At 43.5% G+C, this 19,819-nt stretch overlaps 2 protein-coding genes across 2 annotated transcripts; both read left to right on the forward strand.

Moving 5' to 3' along the window:
• The first annotated feature begins 372 nt into the window (after positions 1 to 372).
• hspa4l (heat shock protein 4 like) lies at positions 373 to 6,492 on the forward strand. The gene is made up of 19 exons (XM_079287293.1): positions 373 to 550; positions 1,335 to 1,392; positions 1,560 to 1,700; positions 1,833 to 1,955; positions 2,044 to 2,143; positions 2,241 to 2,374; positions 2,465 to 2,709; positions 2,803 to 2,879; positions 2,973 to 3,124; positions 3,262 to 3,368; positions 3,558 to 3,691; positions 3,899 to 4,095; positions 4,230 to 4,304; positions 4,399 to 4,542; positions 5,035 to 5,160; positions 5,263 to 5,370; positions 5,508 to 5,627; positions 5,807 to 5,968; positions 6,058 to 6,492. The coding sequence occupies exons 1-19, from the start codon at positions 444 to 446 to the stop codon at positions 6,244 to 6,246; spliced, it is 2,499 nt and encodes an 832-aa protein (XP_079143419.1). The 5' UTR covers positions 373 to 443; the 3' UTR covers positions 6,247 to 6,492.
• Positions 6,493 to 13,003: 6,511 nt separating this feature from the next.
• Positions 13,004 to 19,626, forward strand: plk4 (polo-like kinase 4). The gene is made up of 15 exons (XM_079287152.1): positions 13,004 to 13,768; positions 14,667 to 14,762; positions 15,062 to 15,157; positions 15,487 to 15,601; positions 15,714 to 16,692; positions 16,776 to 16,867; positions 17,173 to 17,486; positions 17,574 to 17,678; positions 17,820 to 17,922; positions 18,014 to 18,163; positions 18,267 to 18,495; positions 18,587 to 18,689; positions 18,799 to 18,936; positions 19,030 to 19,136; positions 19,219 to 19,626. Exons 1-15 carry the CDS (start codon positions 13,739 to 13,741, stop codon positions 19,328 to 19,330), a joined length of 2,769 nt encoding a protein of 922 aa, XP_079143278.1. The 5' UTR covers positions 13,004 to 13,738; the 3' UTR covers positions 19,331 to 19,626.
• The last annotated feature ends 193 nt before the right edge of the window (positions 19,627 to 19,819 follow it).

The raw sequence follows: 19,819 nt of genomic DNA on the forward strand, positions 1-19,819 counted from the left end.
ATCGCTGTAATGCCCCTGCTGCCCCTACCGCTCGTGACGTGTTCCACTGTCCCCCTTTCCAGGGAGTTCTAGATTTTTCTGTTATCGATTGCTTTGTCCACCAATCACACGAGGGTCAGGGTCTGACGCAGCCAATCACAGCCGTGTGGGGGCGGGTTCGAGAGAATCCGAGAGTCTGAGTTTTAGAGCCGCTGGGTGATGAGAGAGAATCCGGTCTGGACATCACCGCTCCCTGGGATTACTCTCAATGAGTTCGCTATAAACAGCTCGACTTACATAACAGCTAGTAATTCAGTTAGTACTCCCTTCAGATAGCTTCCTCGTAGTTTTTCAGCGCACAGGACGCGCTTGATTACAAGTCGTTTAGGAATAGATTGTATGTAACTGTTGTAGTGCGTCGTTGTGGAGGATCATTTACAAGAAGTGCATTTTAGACGCTCATTATGTCAGTGGTAGGGATCGATTTGGGTTACCAAAATTGTTACATCGGTGTGGCCAGGAGCGGTGGCATTGAAACCATTGCCAACGAGTACAGTGACAGATGCACGCCGTAAGTATAAATATTCACAGTCATCACCACCGTGAAAATGTGGTCTGTCTGCGAGTTTATTACGCAATGATTAGAAACTGGGGGCGCACTGGCTGAGCGATGACGGTGTACATGTTTTTGATATGAAATCATCATAGTGCACCTATCAGGGCCTGCCAAAAAGCTACATCCTCTACAAGGACCAGCCCATAATTAACAGGGAATTAATGGTGTATACCGTTTTATTCATGGAGGATGTAGTAATGAATGAACTAATCTTACAATACTAAGACATTTCCATGTAGGTTTCTGACTCTGAGGCCAACTGGAGTACATTTGCTGCAGCATCCTGCAAACAGGGATGTGCAGCTGGAAAAAGGAGGATGAGCATTGCACCTTTAAGTGAATGGGGATATTTCTGTGGCAAGGTGAATCTAGGGAGTGACTTGTCACTGTCAGCCAGCGTGAAAAGGAGCCCTAACCCTTGAATGACTAGACGCATTTATCTTTGTCAGTAACGACAATGGTTTGCAGTTTGTCTGCTAAAAGAAATAAGAGTTATACGAGTTAAGGAGGTAATATTTTGAGCTTACTTACTTTTGAAGGTGAACCGTTGTGTCTCACTGCCCTAGTTTGTGGTTCTTCCTCAGACTCCCTTGTGAAATTTCCTGAATCGAAATCTCTCAGCACTCGACATTTGATTCTGTCTGCGACATTCAGTCAATTAGAGTTCTGCCACATCTGGTAACAGGGTTATGTCTGCTGTAGCCTACCTAATTTGCTGATGCACTTGTCTCCCATCAAGGGCTTGTGTATCTTTGGCCTCCAAAAACCGCTTGATTGGAAATGCAGCCAAGAGTCAAGTAAGATCATCCATGGCAGTTTGTCCAATTTCTGTAATAAATGGCACATTACACTGAAATGATTGGATACATTGTTAAAGTTGTCTTGTCGATTATGAGTTTTATAATCATTACGATTCACATTGACAAAATAGCTGCCATTTGTACTGAGCGTCTTCTTATTTCAGATGACAACAAACTTCAAAAATACAGTCCATGGATTCAAAAAGTTCCACGGCAGAGCATTTGATGACCCATTTATCCAAGCGGAAAAACACAAACTGCCTTACAGCTTACATAAACTGCCCAATGGAAACACTGGAATTAAGGTGAATTTCTGTTTTTCCCCTTCGCTATTCAGATTCAACCATGATGCTTACTAGTGAATGGGATGCTTTTTGTTGCCTTACCGTCTAGCCTTTGACTGCCCTTTGCAGGTCCTAACTGTATGATGTTTACAGGTGCGTTATTTGGACGAGGACAAAGTGTTCACAGTCGAGCAGATCACAGGGATGCTGCTCACCAAGCTGAAGGAGACGTCAGAGAGCGCCCTGAAGAAGCCCGTGGTGGACTGCGTCATCTCTGTGAGTGAGGAAAACATGACAGAAAGTCCATCAGCATGATTCACAAAGTGGTTGAATGACGCATATTGAGCTGTGCTTTGTTTGACAGGTCCCAAGTTTCTTCACAGACGCTGAAAGGCGATCGGTGTTTGATGCATCTCAAATAGCAGGGCTGAACTGTTTACGGCTCATTAATGATACCACTGCAGGTCAGTGTTCTTGGCGTAATTGATCACAGTGACATTGTTTTGTATGGGTGCAACAACACAAAAGTCTGCGTGTTTTATTTGCATTTTGGATTCACAGTGGCTTTGGCCTACGGGATCTACAAGCAGGACCTTCCTACTCTGGAAGAGAGGCCAAGAAATGTGATATTTGTTGATATGGGACATTCATCCTTCCAGGTCTCCATCACTGCCTTCAACAAAGGCAAACTCAAGGTTAGACCTTTTCGCATTTTTCCCCAACCTCCATTCCCGCCTACACCTGCAGCTTTGAAACCCAACTCCGTGTCGATTCCGCTCCGTCAGGTCCTCGCCACGGCGTTTGACCTGTACCTCGGTGGGCGCAATTTTGACGAGGCGCTGGTGGATTACTTCTGCGAGGAGTTTAAAAGCAAGTACAAGCTAAATGTGAGGGTGAACCCCAGGGCTCTGCTGCGGCTGCACCAGGAGTGTGAGAAACTGAAGAAGCTAATGAGCGCCAACTGCTCCGACCTGCCTCTGAACATAGAGTGCTTCATGAATGACATTGATGTTTCCGGCAGGATGAACAGGTACAACTTTCAAGTTTTACTCCATAATTGTGCATCTCTTCGGTGGAAATCTGGCATTATGAATAACGTTTGTTCTTCATTTGCAACCTATAGGGGCCAGTTTGAAGACATGACTGCTCAATATCTGATGAGAGTAGAGATGCCGCTGAAAGCAGTTCTTGAACAATCAAGTAAGTGCCGCAAATGTGGTTGAATTTGTGTATATACTGTAATACTGTACACAGTAAGACATCTACTCAGTCCTGTGTGTGTTTTGTGGGCAGAGCTGAGTCGGGATGATATCTATGCAGTGGAGATAGTTGGAGGAGCCACGAGAATCCCATCTGTCAAAGAGAGAATCGCCAAGTTTTTCGGCAAAGACATCAGCACCACGCTCAATGCGGACGAAGCCGTCGCTAGAGGCTGTGCACTTCAGGTGTGACCCGTCTCTCCACAGCGACAGATAACGTTTTCTAGTTTTAATGCACGGTACAAATATTCTGTAGCTCGTGAGATATCATTTAATTGTGTGGTGTGTGTGTGTGTGTGTGTGTGCGGTTTGTTTCGGTGTAGTGTGCAATTTTGTCTCCAGCATTTAAGGTGCGCGAATTCTCCATCACCGAAGTGGTTCCCTTTCCCATCACTCTTCGCTGGAAAACACCAACAGAGGATGGATTGGGGTAAGGAAATTTGGACCTCATCTTAACTAACCATGCATGGCAGTACTAATATACATAAAACAAGCCATTATATTTCTCTTTTAGTCTTTGCTTTATGTGCTAAATCAAGCCAGGTCAGCTAGTTTGAAGATGCAGTATTTGCTGACTGAGCTTTTTTTTTTTTCACCTGACTGCATTTTTTTGTCACAGAGAGTGTGAGGTGTTCAGTAAGAACCACGCTGCTCCATTTTCCAAAGTCATCACCTTTCACAAGAAGGAGCCCTTTGACCTCGAAGCCTTCTACAGCTGCCCTCAAGAGCTCCCCTACCCAGACCACAGGATAGGTAACTCTGCTCACTCTGCCACTGCCACGGTCCTAATGAGCCAGCCAGACAAATGTGTGTGTGGTGGGAGGGAGAGAGAGAGGGGGGGGGGGGGGTACTCTCAGGTGGGATATCAGTTTGCAACATCCGTCTCTGAAGGGAATATGTTGAGGGGGTCTAATTGAAGCTCTTTAACAAACTACTCACTTTGTTCCCATCTGCCACCAGGATGCTTCTCTGTACAGAATGTGGCTCCCCAGCCAGACGGAGAAAGCTCGAAAGTGAAGGTCAAAGTGCGCGTTAACGTCCATGGCATCTTCAGTGTGTCCAGCGCCTCTCTGATCGAGAAGCAGAAAGGGGAGGGAGAGGACATGCAAATCGACTCAGAGCCAATGGTGCAGAATGAAGGCCGGGCAGAGGACCAGGTGAGATGTTTTTACCACATGTTCTTTAGTGGAATCAAGGAAAAAAAAACATTTGTCTGATGTACAGTAACTGTTTATATTGCTTTTTTAAATTATAACCGGAGTTTGATAAAATAGCTGAATGTGTGTCTCAGACCAAAATGCAGGTGGACCAGGAAGGCCAAAGCCAGGGGGAGCAGCAGAGTGATGACAACAGTTCCAGCAGTAAGGTCAGCTGGACTTTAATTTAGGGATATGCAGACTTTTTTTATGTTATATTGAGATAATACAAATTTTAAGTGTTTTCTGGTTTCCCAACTCTAGGAGGGGGCGTCTGGGGATAAGCCGGACCCAGCAGCAGGGGCAAGCAAACCCAAAGTCAAAGTGAAGAGTATTGAGCTGCCCATCGTGGCCAACAACATCCGGCAGCTCGACAGCGATGTCCTCAACGACTTTGTGGATTATGAGGTGAGCGCTCCTGCTGGCCTTTGTAAAAGCCGAGTCATGGCCTGATTGAAATGCTGTTTACCCGCGCACTAATGGATGGAGTGGAATTAAACCCAATATGTGCTCGAACTGTGCCGTACTCGTCCTGTCGTGGTCTGGGCTTGTTTCCCAGGGTGACAGTTGACGTGTGTGTCAGTAAGCCTTTCCTTTAATGCTGAGCGCAAGGCTTGAAATCATTTCTGGACCAGCTACGATGACAGCTAGCTTTTTAAATATCCAGCCAGTCTGAATATCTATAAGCTAACAATTTTCCTGACAGAAACATTAAGACTACAATTAAGGTATTAATCAATTAATGTCATTGTTTTCTTGACCATGTTAGAGATGTTCATTGAACTCCACTTTGACATGAATATTTATGATGTTATGAGTCAGATAGCATGATATGTAAGGTATTGCTGATATTTTCTTTTGCTGTCATGTGACATTGTTTGTGTTTTTTCACCCTCACAGCATCAGATGATTATCCAGGACAAATTGGTGAAAGAGCAGAATGATGCAAAAAATGCTGTTGAGGAGTATGTGTACGATCTGCGGGACAAACTTTGTGGGATCTATGAAAAGTATATCACTGAGGATGTGAGTGCTGCTTTCTGACATATTTCTGATGTACCGAGCAAGTTTTCTAGTCTACTTCTGTATTTCCTTAAACTCGGTTTTATGTTTGGCCATTAATACCAGGACAGTAACCGGCTGACCCTGATGCTGGAGGACACAGAGAACTGGCTGTATGAGGACGGAGAGGACCAACCCAAACAAGTCTATGAGGAGAAGCTGGATGCACTCAGGGTTTGTTTTTATTTGAAATTTCAATATCAATATGGGATTTTAACTAACTGCTAGAGCTCGACTGAGGCGAAGAGGTGAAAGTTAAGGTTAAAGTGAGAATCACCGTCAACATGTACGTCAATTCTGTTGTTTTCTAGAGGTTGGGTCTACCTATTCAGGATCGGCACAGAGAGCACGAGAACAGGCCAAGAGCTTTTGAAGAGCTGGGAAAGAACCTGCAACTCTACATGAAGTTTGTGGATTCCTATAAACAGGAGGTAAATCCCTTTGATCGAGACGACAATAGTTTTCTTCAATTAGTTGGTTTAAATTGCAATGTGTTCTACCTGTGTGATATTTAACACACTGGTCCCACTGAAAGCTTTTTGGATTTGTAGATGTAACTCACTTTGTAGATGTAACTTTCGTAATCTTCTTGTCACAAATTCTCCCCTAGGATGAGCGATACCTGCATTTGAGTGCAGAGGAAATGATCACTGTGGAGAGGTGTGTGAATGAAAGCATGGTTTGGATGAACAGCAGGATGCACGCACAGAGTAAACTTGGTATTACTCAAGACCCCGCTGTTAAAGTAGCAGACATCATTGCCAAAATACAGGTATGTGAACGACCATTTGAGATTTCATTATTGATTTGATTAGCGGTGAGGTTCTTTTGCCGACAATTTCTATGCTTCTTACTCACCAGGAACTGGAGGACAGATGTAATCCAATGATCAACAGGCAAAAACCCACGGTGGAGGAGGCGCCTGAAGTCAATGACCAAAACAGTGAAGCTCATGATGGCCCTGCAGCCAAGCAAGCAGCAGAAGGGAAGGGAGACGCAAAGGGAAGCCAGCAGACGAAGCCTGGCACGAAAGAGATGGAGGTGGACTGAGATCAGGGTCTGAGACGCAAACTCTGCAATCATCACCGCGTTTACCACAACTGAGCATTTAGACAGTAGAAACATCAACACCTGGGACCATTTCTCAATCGTCACCAGACACTTTTTTTGTTTGTTTTTGTTTTCATCCTCATGTGTGACAATGGTGTGCTTTACTCTCTCTAAGATTTGACAGACTTAATCAATGAAAGTATGATGCAATAGACGAAACTCTGATTCTGACGTTAAACTGTTTCCTCTGTACCTCACAGGAAGGAACCCTTTGTGTTCCAGGTGTCTCATGAGCCTCCAGTATCTGCAGTAAATCCTTTCCCTCTACCTAGTGCTGTCCAAATAATTGTTATTGTGGAACTATTTATTTGTATGCAATGATACGAATTATATATATTTGTATCTAATGAGTTTGAAATTATGTCCATGTCTAGAAACTGTAAATACTATTTTAGTAAATAAAAGCAGCCAGCGTATGTACATGAAGATACGCATTCCTAGTACGATGGCAATGCTGGATACACCAAATCTCTTCAGTAAGTGAATGGTTGCCTATTTCTTTTTTTGTCTTCTTGCCTTTTTCCACACTTAAATTAAGGGATTTAAAGATGGCAAAAAAACCAAACATTTTTCTTTGGTCTGAAATTTGCTTTTCTGCAACGGAACCTGAAAGAAATTGGCCGAATTCATTCTGTACTTGTATCTGAGTGAAGACCCGGGATGAGATCAGGACAGCTCAGAAATGTAGGATGTTACTACGACTACTCCTACGACTACTACTACTACTTGATCTGCAAAAGTACAAAATGAGAGTGACCCTGGTTGCTGACTAAACTACAGGCTAATTTTGTACACTTGTAAAGAGTCTAAAGAGTGAACTGAAGGTCTGTGATTACACACCTGCCGTTTGATCTTTTTAACTCTCTGCAGGTAAAATTACACTTTCAAGGATAATGTGTATGGAGCCCTGAAGTTCATGAATAAATTGGACATTAAGAAATACTAATAAGGTGAATAACAGATGAAATGTTTAATGCAACCAGGAAATTATGAAATAAAACAATACCCTTTTAGTGTTTTTAAAATAGCTTTATTTTTATTTAATTCCAAGTCTTTTTATTTTATTAAAAGTTTTATTTAAGTCTTTATTTTTTAAAGTTTTTATTTCAAAAATTGATTTTCTTCCATTTACTTTTAATTCACAATGCCAGTCTTTGTTCATCAAGACAAACATGGCAGAGTCAGTTCTGTGATTGTAATTTTGTAAATAAGAGCATAAACGTGCAGAAATGCCAAACATTTGCTGTTTTGTTTTGTATCATTATACAATGAATACCTTTAGGTTTTGGACAAAATTACGGGAGATTGTGATACGTATTTTTCATTATTTTAGTATATTTAGAACAAATGATTAATCAATCAAATAATCTGAGTATTTCACCATGTCATGGATATATTTAACATCTATAGGCACTCACCAGATTGCTTACGTCACAATATATTTACCGATTTAATTTTAGACAGTTTGGTTCTCTTAAGAATTAATGCACTAACATGTTAGGACCAGGTTATGGCTGCAGGCACTGACCTAATTACACGATACAAATATAAGCTTTAATACAAACTTAAATGTACAAGCACACAAACTTAAGACGGTAAGTATTTCAAAGAGCAAAATAGGTGAAAATTAGTCCAACGAGGTCACGTGCAAAGAAAAAAAGGGGGCGTGGTAAGCGAGAAGCCTGTTTGTTGTCATGTGACGTAGCGTGTGACGCGGCCACGAGAGTTTTTTTTTGATTTGATTTATTTGTATAAAACAATGTAAATACATGTATAAATATAAAAATACAAATAATACAAATAAATACATTAAAAAATACAGGGTGACACAAAAAAGCGAAAAACACTTGTTTCCATTGTGGCCCACAGAAGGGAAAAAACACAGACAAACATGACGACTTTTTAAATTAAAAAGAAATTTAAAAAATGATACTAATAATAAATAAATTGGTTGTTATCTTGACGGGCCATTTCATGGTAAAAAAATTGCTTAACCCTGATTTTAAAAACCGGTTTAGAATCGCTGGCCTTGATGTGACTAGGGAGGCTGTTCCACAGCTTTGCACCCGTGAACTCAAAAGAAGTAGATCCGAAGGTCTTTACATGTGGAATGACGAAGGACAAGGTGCTGGACCTAGTATTGTGGTAGGAAGAATTTAGTTTAAATGAACCTGATAAATATTCAGGGGCCTGGTTATTGACAATATTGAACATATGGTTGAGTTTGAGTTGTTGAACTCTAAGATTCATGGGCAGCATATTGACCTGTCTGAATTGAGTAGGACCTATGTGTGTCCTAGGATGAGCATTAAGGAGGAAACGTATGATTTTGTTCTGCATAATCTGTAACCTCGCCTGATTTGTCTTGGTCAGGCCAGAGTACCAAGAAGAGCTGGCATAGTCCATATGACACTGGATTAAAGCTGATGTGAGTAGCCTTTTTGTTTGAAGATCTAAATGTTTGGCCTGCCTATATAGGAATTTCAATTTTGCACTAGATTTGCTGATAACTTTATCCGCTATGTGATCACCCGATAAGGTCTGATCTAGCTCCAGACCAATGTATTTAACACAGGATTTACTGCTGATAACAGTACCAGCACAGGCTACATCGATAGTGTCATTAACCAGGAGTCGTCTTTTGGATCCGAACAAGATCGATTCAGTCTTTCCTAAGTGGAGAGACAGTTTGTTGTCTATCAACCATTCTCTCACCGACTCAAGTTGAGAGGACAGGGTTTGCTGTATTTCTGCTACATTTTTGCCAGCTACCAACAAAGCAGAATCATCAGCATACAACAGCAGCTTGCAGTTAACTGCTGAGGGCATATCATTGACATATATGAGAAATAGAAGGGGACCCAGGATTGACCCCTGGGGAACCCCGCATGTAACTATAGCTGGAGTAGACAGGGTGCCCCCTACATCTACTACCTGCAGCCTTCCATCAAGGTAGGATTTGAACCAGGCTATGGTTGGTTCATTAAATCCTAAGGCTTCTAATTTGAGTAGGAGAATTTTGTGATCCACAGTATCAAAGGCTTTTTGTAGATCTAGAAGAGTCATACCTGTGTAGTTGCCTTTGTCTTGCTCATGTTTGACATAGTCCAATAAGTGGATCAAGCAAGTATCTGTGGAGTATTGTGATCTAAATCCAGATTGGAACTCATATAAGAGTTTACTATCACTTAAATAGTGATTGACTTGTTCGTATACTATTTTCTCTATAATCTTTGATACAATGCTCAAAACTGAGACAGGTCGATAGTTGCCCACTTCTGTCCTAGAGCTCTTTTTGTGGATGGGAGTTATTCTAGCAGCTTTTAATTCCGCAGGAATTTTGCCGCTAGAAATGGATAAATTTGCAATATACGTTACCGGACTAGTAATGAAATTGGCACCATCTTTAAGAAATCTAGAGGGTAGGTTGTCGAGACCGGTAGCCTTGTTCGAATTTAGAGAAGTTAAGTGGCCCAGCACTTCATCCTCCGTCACCCCACGTAAGCTAAAACCATTTGGCTGAACACCCTTTTCTGTATAGAATTGTTTTACATGTTCTGGACCATATTTACCCAGACTGGAAGGCAACACTTTGACTAGATTGGAGGCAATTGTAGAAAAATAATCATTAAAAGTGTTTGCCACTTCCAGTGTGTCGAACAAGACACTACCATTTTTATCTAGACCTATATTCTGGGGTTTAGGTTTAGTTGAGTCAGAGGACCCCATACTACCTAGAAGCTTCCACAGTTTTTTAGGTTGAGTTTTAAATTCATCCACCTTTTCCTTATAGTAGTCCGATTTAGCCTTGTTTTTTTTGTATTGGACTTGGTTTCTAAGGTAAATAAACTTCTCATGCCAGACAGGGTCTTTTGTTTTGACAAATTTACGTGAAGCTTTATTTTTTTCGTTGACCAGATGAATAATTTCCCCAGAGATCCAAGGATCAGAATTGTTTTTGATACGAACTGTTTTATTTGGGGCCACTTGGTCCAGGACTGACACAAATTTAGTTTTGAAGGTTTCCCATGCTTCGTCGACAGTTTGACAACATAAAACAGCACCCCAATTTACTAGACCTAGTTTGGTTTCCAACACCTCTGTGGAGTAGTTTTTCATACACCTTATATGTTTACTAGTATGTTGGTTGGTGGTCACCTTTTTACATTTTCTGGTACAGTAAACTAACATATGGTCACTGACCGTAATACTTGATACACCACTATACGCAATTCTATCTGCGTCAGACACAAGGACAAGATCTAGAATGGTGGACGTAGTGGGAGTAACCCTGGTTGGACAGGTTATTATTTGAGTAAGATTGAATGTTGACATAAAATGGTCCAACGATTTGCGAAGATGATTGGTTTTCTTCGTCTTTAAGTCAGTATTAAAATCCCCTAGTATGACACACTCATTGCAAGCAAAGTTATCACAAGACAAGCAGGATTTTTCAAGATTATCATAAAAGTCCATTTGTTTGGGAGCACGGTAACAGATGCCCACTATAATAGGCTTAGTCTTAGGCAGTAAGAGTTCAAACCACACAGTCTCTGTGTCCTTGTCTAAATCAGTCCTGCCGTTGAACGTGATGTCATCTCTGATGTACGCACCAACACCACCTCCCTCACGGTTACGATCCTTGCGCACGAAATGGTAGCCCGAGATATCTACCTCGGCATTGGAGACGGAGTTGTCAAGCCACGTCTCCGTGACCCCGATCACCGCCGCTTTAGTCTCGTTTGCGATGATACGAAGCTCCTCCATTTTGGGAAGAAGGCTGCGGGTGTTTATGTGAAGGAAGGTCAAGCCCTTATTCTTCAAAGGCTCGTACACCAGGGGGTCTACCTGAGTTGCGTCGTCGGTTGAGTCCTGTGGTCCAACGAAGTCATCATGGACACCTGGAACGTTGGAATCGTTGAAGAATGAATCCGTGAACGTAGGTAGTGAACACCGTGGACAAAACCATTCATCCGCCGATTTCCCCAATCGCCGGTACTCTGACAAAGGCATGTCCAAGCACTTACGATGCACCCAAGTATCACACGCATCACAGCAGAGCGCTGCTTGGTTACCTCTGACGTTCGATACACACATGGCACACGGAAACTGAACAGCTGGGGGGCCGGGATGAAGCTGTACATCACCAGCTAGCACCAACAAAACAAACAGATACCGTCCTGCACCAACAGGACGCCGCCATGTTTGTTTTTGTTTACGTCTCGCGCTGCGGTCGAGATCTCGTCTGTCAAGAGAACTTCCGGCGGTCGTCACCAGTAGGCTCAATACCCATCGCTTCAACCAGAATAGAATCGATTCTCGGTCATATTTCAGTAGAAAGTCTTTCGTATATGATTCTAGAGGTACTAACACACCTCCCCTATCAACCAAGGGCCTTGTCGTTTGCGAACTAGTTTTAAAATTCAAGAAAATTACGAGAGACAGCGAGATCCTTCTTGTGGCACTGGCACCTCTGCGTCACTCAGCGTCAGTCTGTGGCACGCAGCGTCACACAGCGTCCCTCTCTGTCTCTCAGCGTCCCTCTCTGTCACTCAGCGTCCCTCTCTGTCACTCAGCGTCCCTCTCTGTCAGTTCAGCGGAAAGATTCAGCTGTGGCACGCGAGCATAATTCGGCAATTGTCAAGAAGCTGCGGAGCTGAGGGGGCGGAGCCACATTTCCTGAGACATTTCCTGAGAAAACCCGTTGTTGTTACGACAGATCAGCTTCCATAAATCAGTTTTATGATTTTAGTTGAGTCACAGGAGCTCCCTGTTCTCTGTATGCATCCTTAGAGTAAGTACGTTGTACTTTTTTGTTTCTCATTCATTTTATTTCAGTATGATTTTGCTGCTTATGCAACAAAATGGAACATAATACACTTTCCAAATTATTACTTTTATAGTCACTTACAACAATCGGCTAAAATAATGAAAATAAATCATCCGTTTTAGAATCATTTAAAAGTATATATTAAAATTAAGACATAAAATGTCCAATCCAAAAATACATGTTTGAAAATATCTTCACTCTTCCTCTGCTTATATGTATATGTATGTCAGTAGGACATATGTTAACTGTTAACAGTTTACAGCATACTTAAATAAATATAAATAAATACAAACACGATTCCGTCTTGTCTTGTCTTGTCTTGTCACGCGTGTTTCTTGTCTTTTGCACATATCTCACACCGACGCCGCTCGTAGATGAAAAGCAATACGTGTTTTATTGATCCATTTCCTTCGTACAAGTCAGTCAATCAACTTCCTTTCTCCTAAAAGTATGCTGATTACTTCGACCTACTATACGTATCCACAGGTTATCCACGTAGATCGTTCCCTTTAACACGTTTTATAACACGATCCCAAACACGTATTGCTTTTCATCTACGAGCGGCGTCGGTGTGAGATATGTGCAAAAGACAAGAAACACGCGTGACAAGACAAGACAAGACAAGACAAGAAACACGTGACAAGACAAGACGGAATCGTGTTTGTATTTATTTATATTTATTTAAGTATGCTGTAAACTGTTAACAGTTAACATATGTCCTACTGACATACATATACATATAAGCAGAGGAAGAGTGAAGATATTTTCAAACATGTATTTTTGGATTGGACATTTTATGTCTTAATTTTAATATATACTTTTAAATGATTCTAAAACGGATGATTTATTTTCATTATTGTAGCCGATTGTTGTAAGTGACTATAAAAGTAATAATTTGGAAAGTGTATTATGTTCCATTTTGTTGCATAAGCAGCAAAATCATACTGAAATAAAATGAATGAGAAACAAAAAAGTACAACGTACTTACTCTAAGGATGCATACAGAGAACAGGGGGCTCCTGTGACTCAACTAAAATCATAAAACTGATTTATGGAAGCTGATCTGTCGTAACAACAACGGGTGTTCTCAGGAAATGTCTCAGGAAATGTTGCTCCGCCCCCTCAGCTCCGCAGCTTCTTGACAATTGCCGAACTATGCTCGCGTGCCACAGCTGAATCTTTCCGCTGAACTGACAGAGAGGGACGCTGAGTGACAGAGACGGACGCTGAGTGACAGAGACGGACGCTGAGTGACAGAGACGGACGCTGAGTGACAGAGAGGGACGCTGTGTGACGCTGCGTGCCACAGACTGACGCGTGCCACAAGAAGGATCTCGGCCCTGCTGAAAATTACGAGCAGAATTACAGCTAAACGACTAGTCGCCATGTTGGTCACGTGATTCGTTGGCTGTTGAGACCAATGCCCAATGAGTAACGGGCGGATATTTTCAAAATGGAAGAAAGTGCAAAGTTTTGGAGGGGAACACAACAACAACATCTATTTGCCCTCTGAGGACGCACACACCGACTACCGATGCACTCCGTGGGTTACGGAACATTATTACTAATGTGGATGCATCTGGAAGCCGAAAACCAGCCACGATGAGTGTATCAATCGGCGATAAGATCGAGGTGAGTTATTCGTTAGTGAGGCTAACGCTCACACGCCTCCTGCACACTAGCTCTGTTTGTCAACGTTAGCTAACAATATGATGGATGCTGGCTGTTAAATAGCGGGTTAGCCGTGTGTTTAACGCAGTTAAAAAAGCGTTCAGTTTGAGACATTTAACTTAAATGTTTAACCGTTTAACTTTCCGCTAATATTGTTAAGTTAACGCCATTTAAATAGCCAAATGTGTTAGCATTAGCATCTTATCGTTTCGTCTTGTTTGTTAAATAATGGTCGTGTTTTTTATTTATTTATTGTCATTTAACTTGCTATATTACTATATTGTATGCCGTGTTGTTGGGGCTATCAGCCTCAGTACCTCAGTGTGTAACCTCACCCGGAATCTCTCGGGACAAACAGTGTTGTTCCTCCTCACTGCATCAGGTTGGTTATTCGCCATGATGATGATGATGCTGCTTGGTAACGGCTCCAAGTGGTCGTGGTTAGCGGGAAGAGAGCCGGGGTAATTAAAGGCTTCGGTTGGCCATCTGACAGCGTCAGGTGTCCGTGGCTTGTGTGACAGTTAACGTTTGTTGTGGGAGGATTTCTCCTGTGCGAAGTCGTTGGATTTTGGGATTCTTGTTTGGCTGCACATCCGACATGTTGCTGGCTCGAGGAACGAGGTTTGATCAAGTTGTCCACTATTTCTTCAAAAATCTCTCTGCTGAAGCCCAAGCCAGCAGAGATGAGGAGAAGTGTTTGTTTTATGCTCAGGAGCTGAGGATCGAGGTATCATGTTTGATTGGATCAAAATATAATTCATTTAAAATCTGAAAACCTGAGTTAAATATCTCTGGCTCTGCAAATAATAAGTATTGTTTGTGAAACTCATCCTTCATCTTTTTCTTTCCTCTGATGTAGGATTTTAAGGTCCTCACCCTCCTCGGCAAAGGCTCCTTTGCATGTGTTTACCGGGCAAAATCAGTGAAAACCGGTCTGGAGGTTGCCATCAAAACGGTAAGAATCCCACCATGTATCTCCTAGTCAGTGGAATAAGGTAATCATAGCATGCCTTACCTGTAACGTAGACTCTTAACCAACTCCCAAGCTGTTGCCAACTGGAACTGTTTGGATTATTAGACCGTAGCTGTCTCCCGAGGGCTTCTTGCGGTCCCTTTACAAATGAGGTCTGAATAGTTCACTCTCTTTGTTGGCGACAGATTGACGATTAGCCACCGGACCAAACCACCATGCACGTCGCACGTTGATCCTATGAGTGGCAGGTGTGTAATTATCTGTGTTGTTCTCATCTGCAGATTGACAAAAAAGCAATGCACAAAGCTGGGATGGTGCAGCGTGTGATCAACGAGGTGGAGATTCAGTGCCGGTTGAAACACCCTTCCATACTTGAGGTAACACAAGTTTTTGGCACAGCCTACCTACAGTTACAGTTCCTCCCAAAAATCTGTGTGAAGGCTGTTTGAGTCTGCTGATTTGAGCTTTGTGTTGTCATGGTTATGTGATGTGGAGCTTCTGTAGTTCCTTTGTTCTTTGTTCACGCCGGTCTTGAAGATTAACCAGGACGGCCGGCTCTTTGTCTCGATACGGGTGGAAATTTGATACGACTTTTTTGGACCACAGCAATACATTTTGATAGTTTCACCATTACGGTGAAATGTGTATTTTCTGTGCCGTCTCCCTTTGACGTGATAATAAATACTGTATTATGTCTTTATTCAAGCTGTACAACTACTTTGAGGACAGCAACTATGTGTACTTGGTGTTGGAGATGTGCCACAGTGGGGAGATGAGTCGGCACCTGAAAGAGCGGGAAATGGCTTTCTCTGAGGATGAAGGTCAGGCAACTATTTTACTTTGACAAAACAATTTTAATTATACTGCAGGACATGGGTTTAGTGAGGCCAACCTTTTAACCTTTTTTTTTGTTTTTACATTTTTGCTCCACAGCAAGACATTTCATGCATCAAATAGTGAAAGGAATGCTTTATTTACACACCCACGGCATCTTGCATCGAGATCTGACGTTGTCAAACCTTTTGTTGACGAGCAACATGAACATTAAGATAGCAGACTTTGGCCTGGCCACTCAGCTCAAACTCCCAACTGAAAAGCACTTCACCATGTGCGGCACTCCTAACTACATCTCCCCGGAGGTGGCCACTCGCAGCGCCCATGGTCTTGAATCGGACGTCTGGTCACTGGGGTGCATGTTCTACGCCTTTCTGATGGGTCGCCCTCCGTTTGACACGGACACAGTCAAACACACTCTGTCCAAAGTGGTTCTTGGGGAGTATGAGATGCCTGGCCACATTTCTCTAGAGGCTCAGGACCTGATCCACCTCCTGCTGCAGAGGGACCCCGCCCACCGGCCCAGCCTCTCTGCGGTGCTGGACCACCCGTTCATGACCCAAAGCCTGCTGCTCAGGACCAAGGAGCTGGGGTTGGGGGATGAAGGATCCATGGACAGCGGCATTGCCACCATCTCCACAGCCTGCACCTCCTCCACCTCGGGCAGCAGCAATAGCCGCCTCCAGAGGAGAACCAGGCACATGATTGGCTCCGCCCTGCCGAACCGAATGGCGCCTATTCCAACTCTTCCGCGCCAACCCAACCATGCCTGTTGTGAAGACAGAGACCAGTGTCAGCAGCCTCCGGCGGACATATTCCACAGAGAGGGAAGGAGCAGGGGAGTTCATGGTGGAGACGGTGGGCAGCCTCATTCTCGCTACCTGAGGAGGGCTCACTCTTCAGATCGCTCCAGCTCCTCTGCCTCAGGCCATGGGGCCAGTCACGCTGAGCTGGGGAGATGCCACTCAGAGGAGACTCTTCCTGGTTTGGGACGACCAGTCTTCCCAATGTCCTCCACTCCAAACCCATTTTCAGAGCACGGAAAGCACCCTTCTCCCCCTGTCAAACAGTCACCAAAGTAAGAAGTCTCTCTATTTATGATCATCTTTTCATCTTTTTACAAAATGTAATACGACTAACGGATTACACTTTCTGCTTCAGTCCTGGGTATCTGTTTGCCACACAGACTGCACATCCGCCAAACTTGCAATTTCAAGACCTGGAGGGAGTTACAAATTGGCTCAATAATGAGGGTAAGATTGAGGTTTTTCATTGTCTCTGCGTGTTAGAGATTTCAGCATTGTTACTTCAGTTTTATCCCTCAGCTGATTCTCATTCAGGGGAACTTTTCAATGGTTCAGTTGCTCGGTTGGGGACACTCTTAATTATCTATTGTTTTTAGAGATTTACCCGTAGACATAGAGGCCAGAAGTCTCTGGCCACCCCTGTGAGACTGAATATGAATGAGGGGGAATACAACTTGATAAATGAATCTTAAAACACAATTACAGCCAGATGTGTGACCAGATCTATACAAATATTTACTCTTCTTTCTCAGATTCTGGGCAGAGGCCCGCAGAAAGCAGCACTCACAGCAGCAGCGGCAGCTTCCACAGCAGCAGAGGTCCTTTGGGGGTTCACAATTCGTGGACAGACAAGCCCATGAGCCGAGGGGCGAACACTCACTACAACTCTGACTCGTACAGGGAAAATATACCTGGAGCAGAGTTCCAACCTCCTCACGCCAGTGAATTAAAGCTCCCTTCAGCCAAACCCAGTGTGGATAAAGAGAAGAAGACGCTGAGAGACGTCGTCCCGCCGCTGTGCGCGTCCAGACTAAAGCCTATCAGACAGAAGACCAAAAATGCTGTTGTAAGATATTGCACATAATCTTTTGATAACCTGTTAAATGTTCGCTGTGCCAGCAGATGAGGCAATTGTCCCGTTTGTTTCCTACAGGTGAGCGTCCTGGACACGGGTGAAGTGTGTATGGAGTTGTTAAAATGCCACAGTGGTCAAGAGAGGGTCAAAGAAGTCCTTCGGATCTCCTGCGATGGTTCGATGGTGAGCTCACTGAATTGCATTGTGAAGTACGTCTCTGATATGTTCCATAAGGGACTGGAAGAGGGATGTTACATCAACATTATATGATGGGAGGCTGGTGGCATACTATGACATAAAGCGTGTTATTATCGTCTCTTTTAGGTGACAATATACCAGCCCAATGGTGGGAAGGGATTTCCTGTCCTGGACTGTCCTCCTGCTCCTCCAGAAGATATTCTGATTTGTAGCTACGAGGACCTTCCAGGTATTGTGGTGGATGCATCAAACCCGGTAGCTTTAGCGCGTATAAGATTACAAATTGTATGTGAATTGATTTATTTTATTTTCTGTCACAGAGAAATACTGGAAGAAGTACCAATACGCCTCCAAGTTTGTGCAGCTGGTGAAATCCAAGACTCCAAAAGTGACCCTTTACACCAAATACGCAAAGGTCATGCTGATGGAGAACTCTCCCAATGCAGACCTGGAAGTTTGCTTTTATGATGGTGCGTGACGTGTGTTTGTTGAAGCATGTGATCCAGCTGAGGGAGAAACTGCACTCACCCGTATTGTGTCTGTGAATGCTTCATAAACTCTTGTGTTTTGCAGGAGCGAAGACTCACAAGACGTCAGAGCTGGTGCGAGTGGTGGAGAAGGGCGGGAAGTCGTACACCGTGAAGGGCGAGGTGGGGCTGAGCGGCCTGAGCCCGGAGAGCCGGCTGTGTGTGGAGATGTCCGACGAGGGCCACAGCATGTGTTTGTCCCTGGAGGCCGCCATCACGGTTGAGGAGCAGCGCAGCACCAAGAAGGTCCCCTTCTTCCCCATAACTATTGGCAGGTGAGAGAAACGTGCTGTTATAAGTATCCTCTTGGTTGCGATGTTGCCTCGTGTGGTTAACGTTAGTTTTGTGTATGTCACCCCATCCTAGGAGACCGGCCAACCCGGACTCCCCGTGCCCCTCGTCTCTGCCCTCCCACCCGGTGCCTCCTGATATAGCTTCGCCTCCTCAACCTCCCCAAATCACTCCTTCAGTGAGTGTCTGACAGCCCCACACTTCAGGGCCTACAAACGGATAGCTCAGAGGCTTAAACAGACAGATTATGAGATTTCTCTTTAATTTTCAAGTATATCTATTTTCAGATGATCTCCTACAATGGGTCGGATTTCACCACAGCCAGCCTGAGTAAGAAAAGCTCCCCGTTGAGACGGGACATGGTGCAAAACACAGGAAAAGTGGTCAAATCCATATTTGTGCCCAATGTTGGATGGGCATCCCAGGTAACTGCTGAATAAATGAAGCTACTGTTCTACCACCAGTAATTAACAGTCTTTGCGATTTGAATTATTTGATCTCTATTCCTGTCTCTGCAGCTGACGAGTGGAGAGGTGTGGGTGCAGTTCAACGACGGGTCTCAGCTGGTGGTCCAGGCTGGAGTTTCCTGCATCACCTACACGTCTCCAGAGGGGAGGCTCACCAGGTGCGGAACACGTCACAGCTGTGTTGTTAATGCAGCGGCAGCTTTGGGGGACAGCTCTCATTAATGCTGGTCTTGTCCACAGGTATAAGGAGAACGAGAAGTTGCCAGAGCACGTCAAGGAGAAACTGCACTGTCTCTCCACCATCCTAGGACTGCTGGCAAACCCCACAGCACATCATCTACAACCTCATTAACAACATCCCAGCAGCACAGAGGCCTGGCAGGGAACACAACGTAGCTTTAGAAACCCGTTTGTCTTTCGTCGGGTGTTCTTGTAAATATCATTGTTTGTTTTTTTTACATGTACAGAAGACTAAGATTATGAAAAGATATTTTTTTATTTTAATAAGCAACCATTTTGTCTCCGTTGAACTTGTTGAAAAAAGTTGGTCATGTCATTTTTTTTTTTTAACGGTCTCCAGTACTATGAAATGAAATGCTTGATTCATAAATGGTGAGTCAATAAACATCTCGAGGTTGGGTTGAGAAATGCTGCTTTGCGGTCTTCTCTTTACACTCGATATATCCATGAAGGAAGTTTTGTAGAAAGAAATTAAAGTATTCAATCATGACCATAAGAGATCAACTGAATGGATTGATCAGAATGAAGATTAGTCTATAACAGTTATTAGGCGTGGCTTATCAGTCCCTCACTGTACTCACAGGTAACCTAAATAAAACAC

This window comes from Melanostigma gelatinosum (assembly GCF_949748355.1).
Source record: "Melanostigma gelatinosum genome assembly, chromosome: 16".
Classification (NCBI taxonomy): Eukaryota; Metazoa; Chordata; class Actinopteri; order Perciformes; family Zoarcidae; genus Melanostigma; species Melanostigma gelatinosum.

Bases quoted from the DNA above. Each gene is read 5' to 3' on its own strand.
- plk4 (XM_079287152.1), top strand. From the start codon at position 13,739: ATGAGTGTATCAATCGGCGATAAGATCGAG. The intron at 15,158-15,486 runs GTAACACAAGTT...TCTTTATTCAAG, and splicing joins AACACCCTTCCATACTTGAG to CTGTACAACTACTTTGAGGA. The intron at 15,602-15,713 runs GTCAGGCAACTA...TTTGCTCCACAG, and splicing joins GGCTTTCTCTGAGGATGAAG to CAAGACATTTCATGCATCAA.
- hspa4l (XM_079287293.1), top strand. From the start codon at position 444: ATGTCAGTGGTAGGGATCGATTTGGGTTACCAAAATTGTTACATCGGT. The intron at 1,956-2,043 runs GTGAGTGAGGAA...TTTGTTTGACAG, and splicing joins TGGTGGACTGCGTCATCTCT to GTCCCAAGTTTCTTCACAGA. The intron at 3,125-3,261 runs GTGTGACCCGTC...GTTTCGGTGTAG, and splicing joins CTAGAGGCTGTGCACTTCAG to TGTGCAATTTTGTCTCCAGC.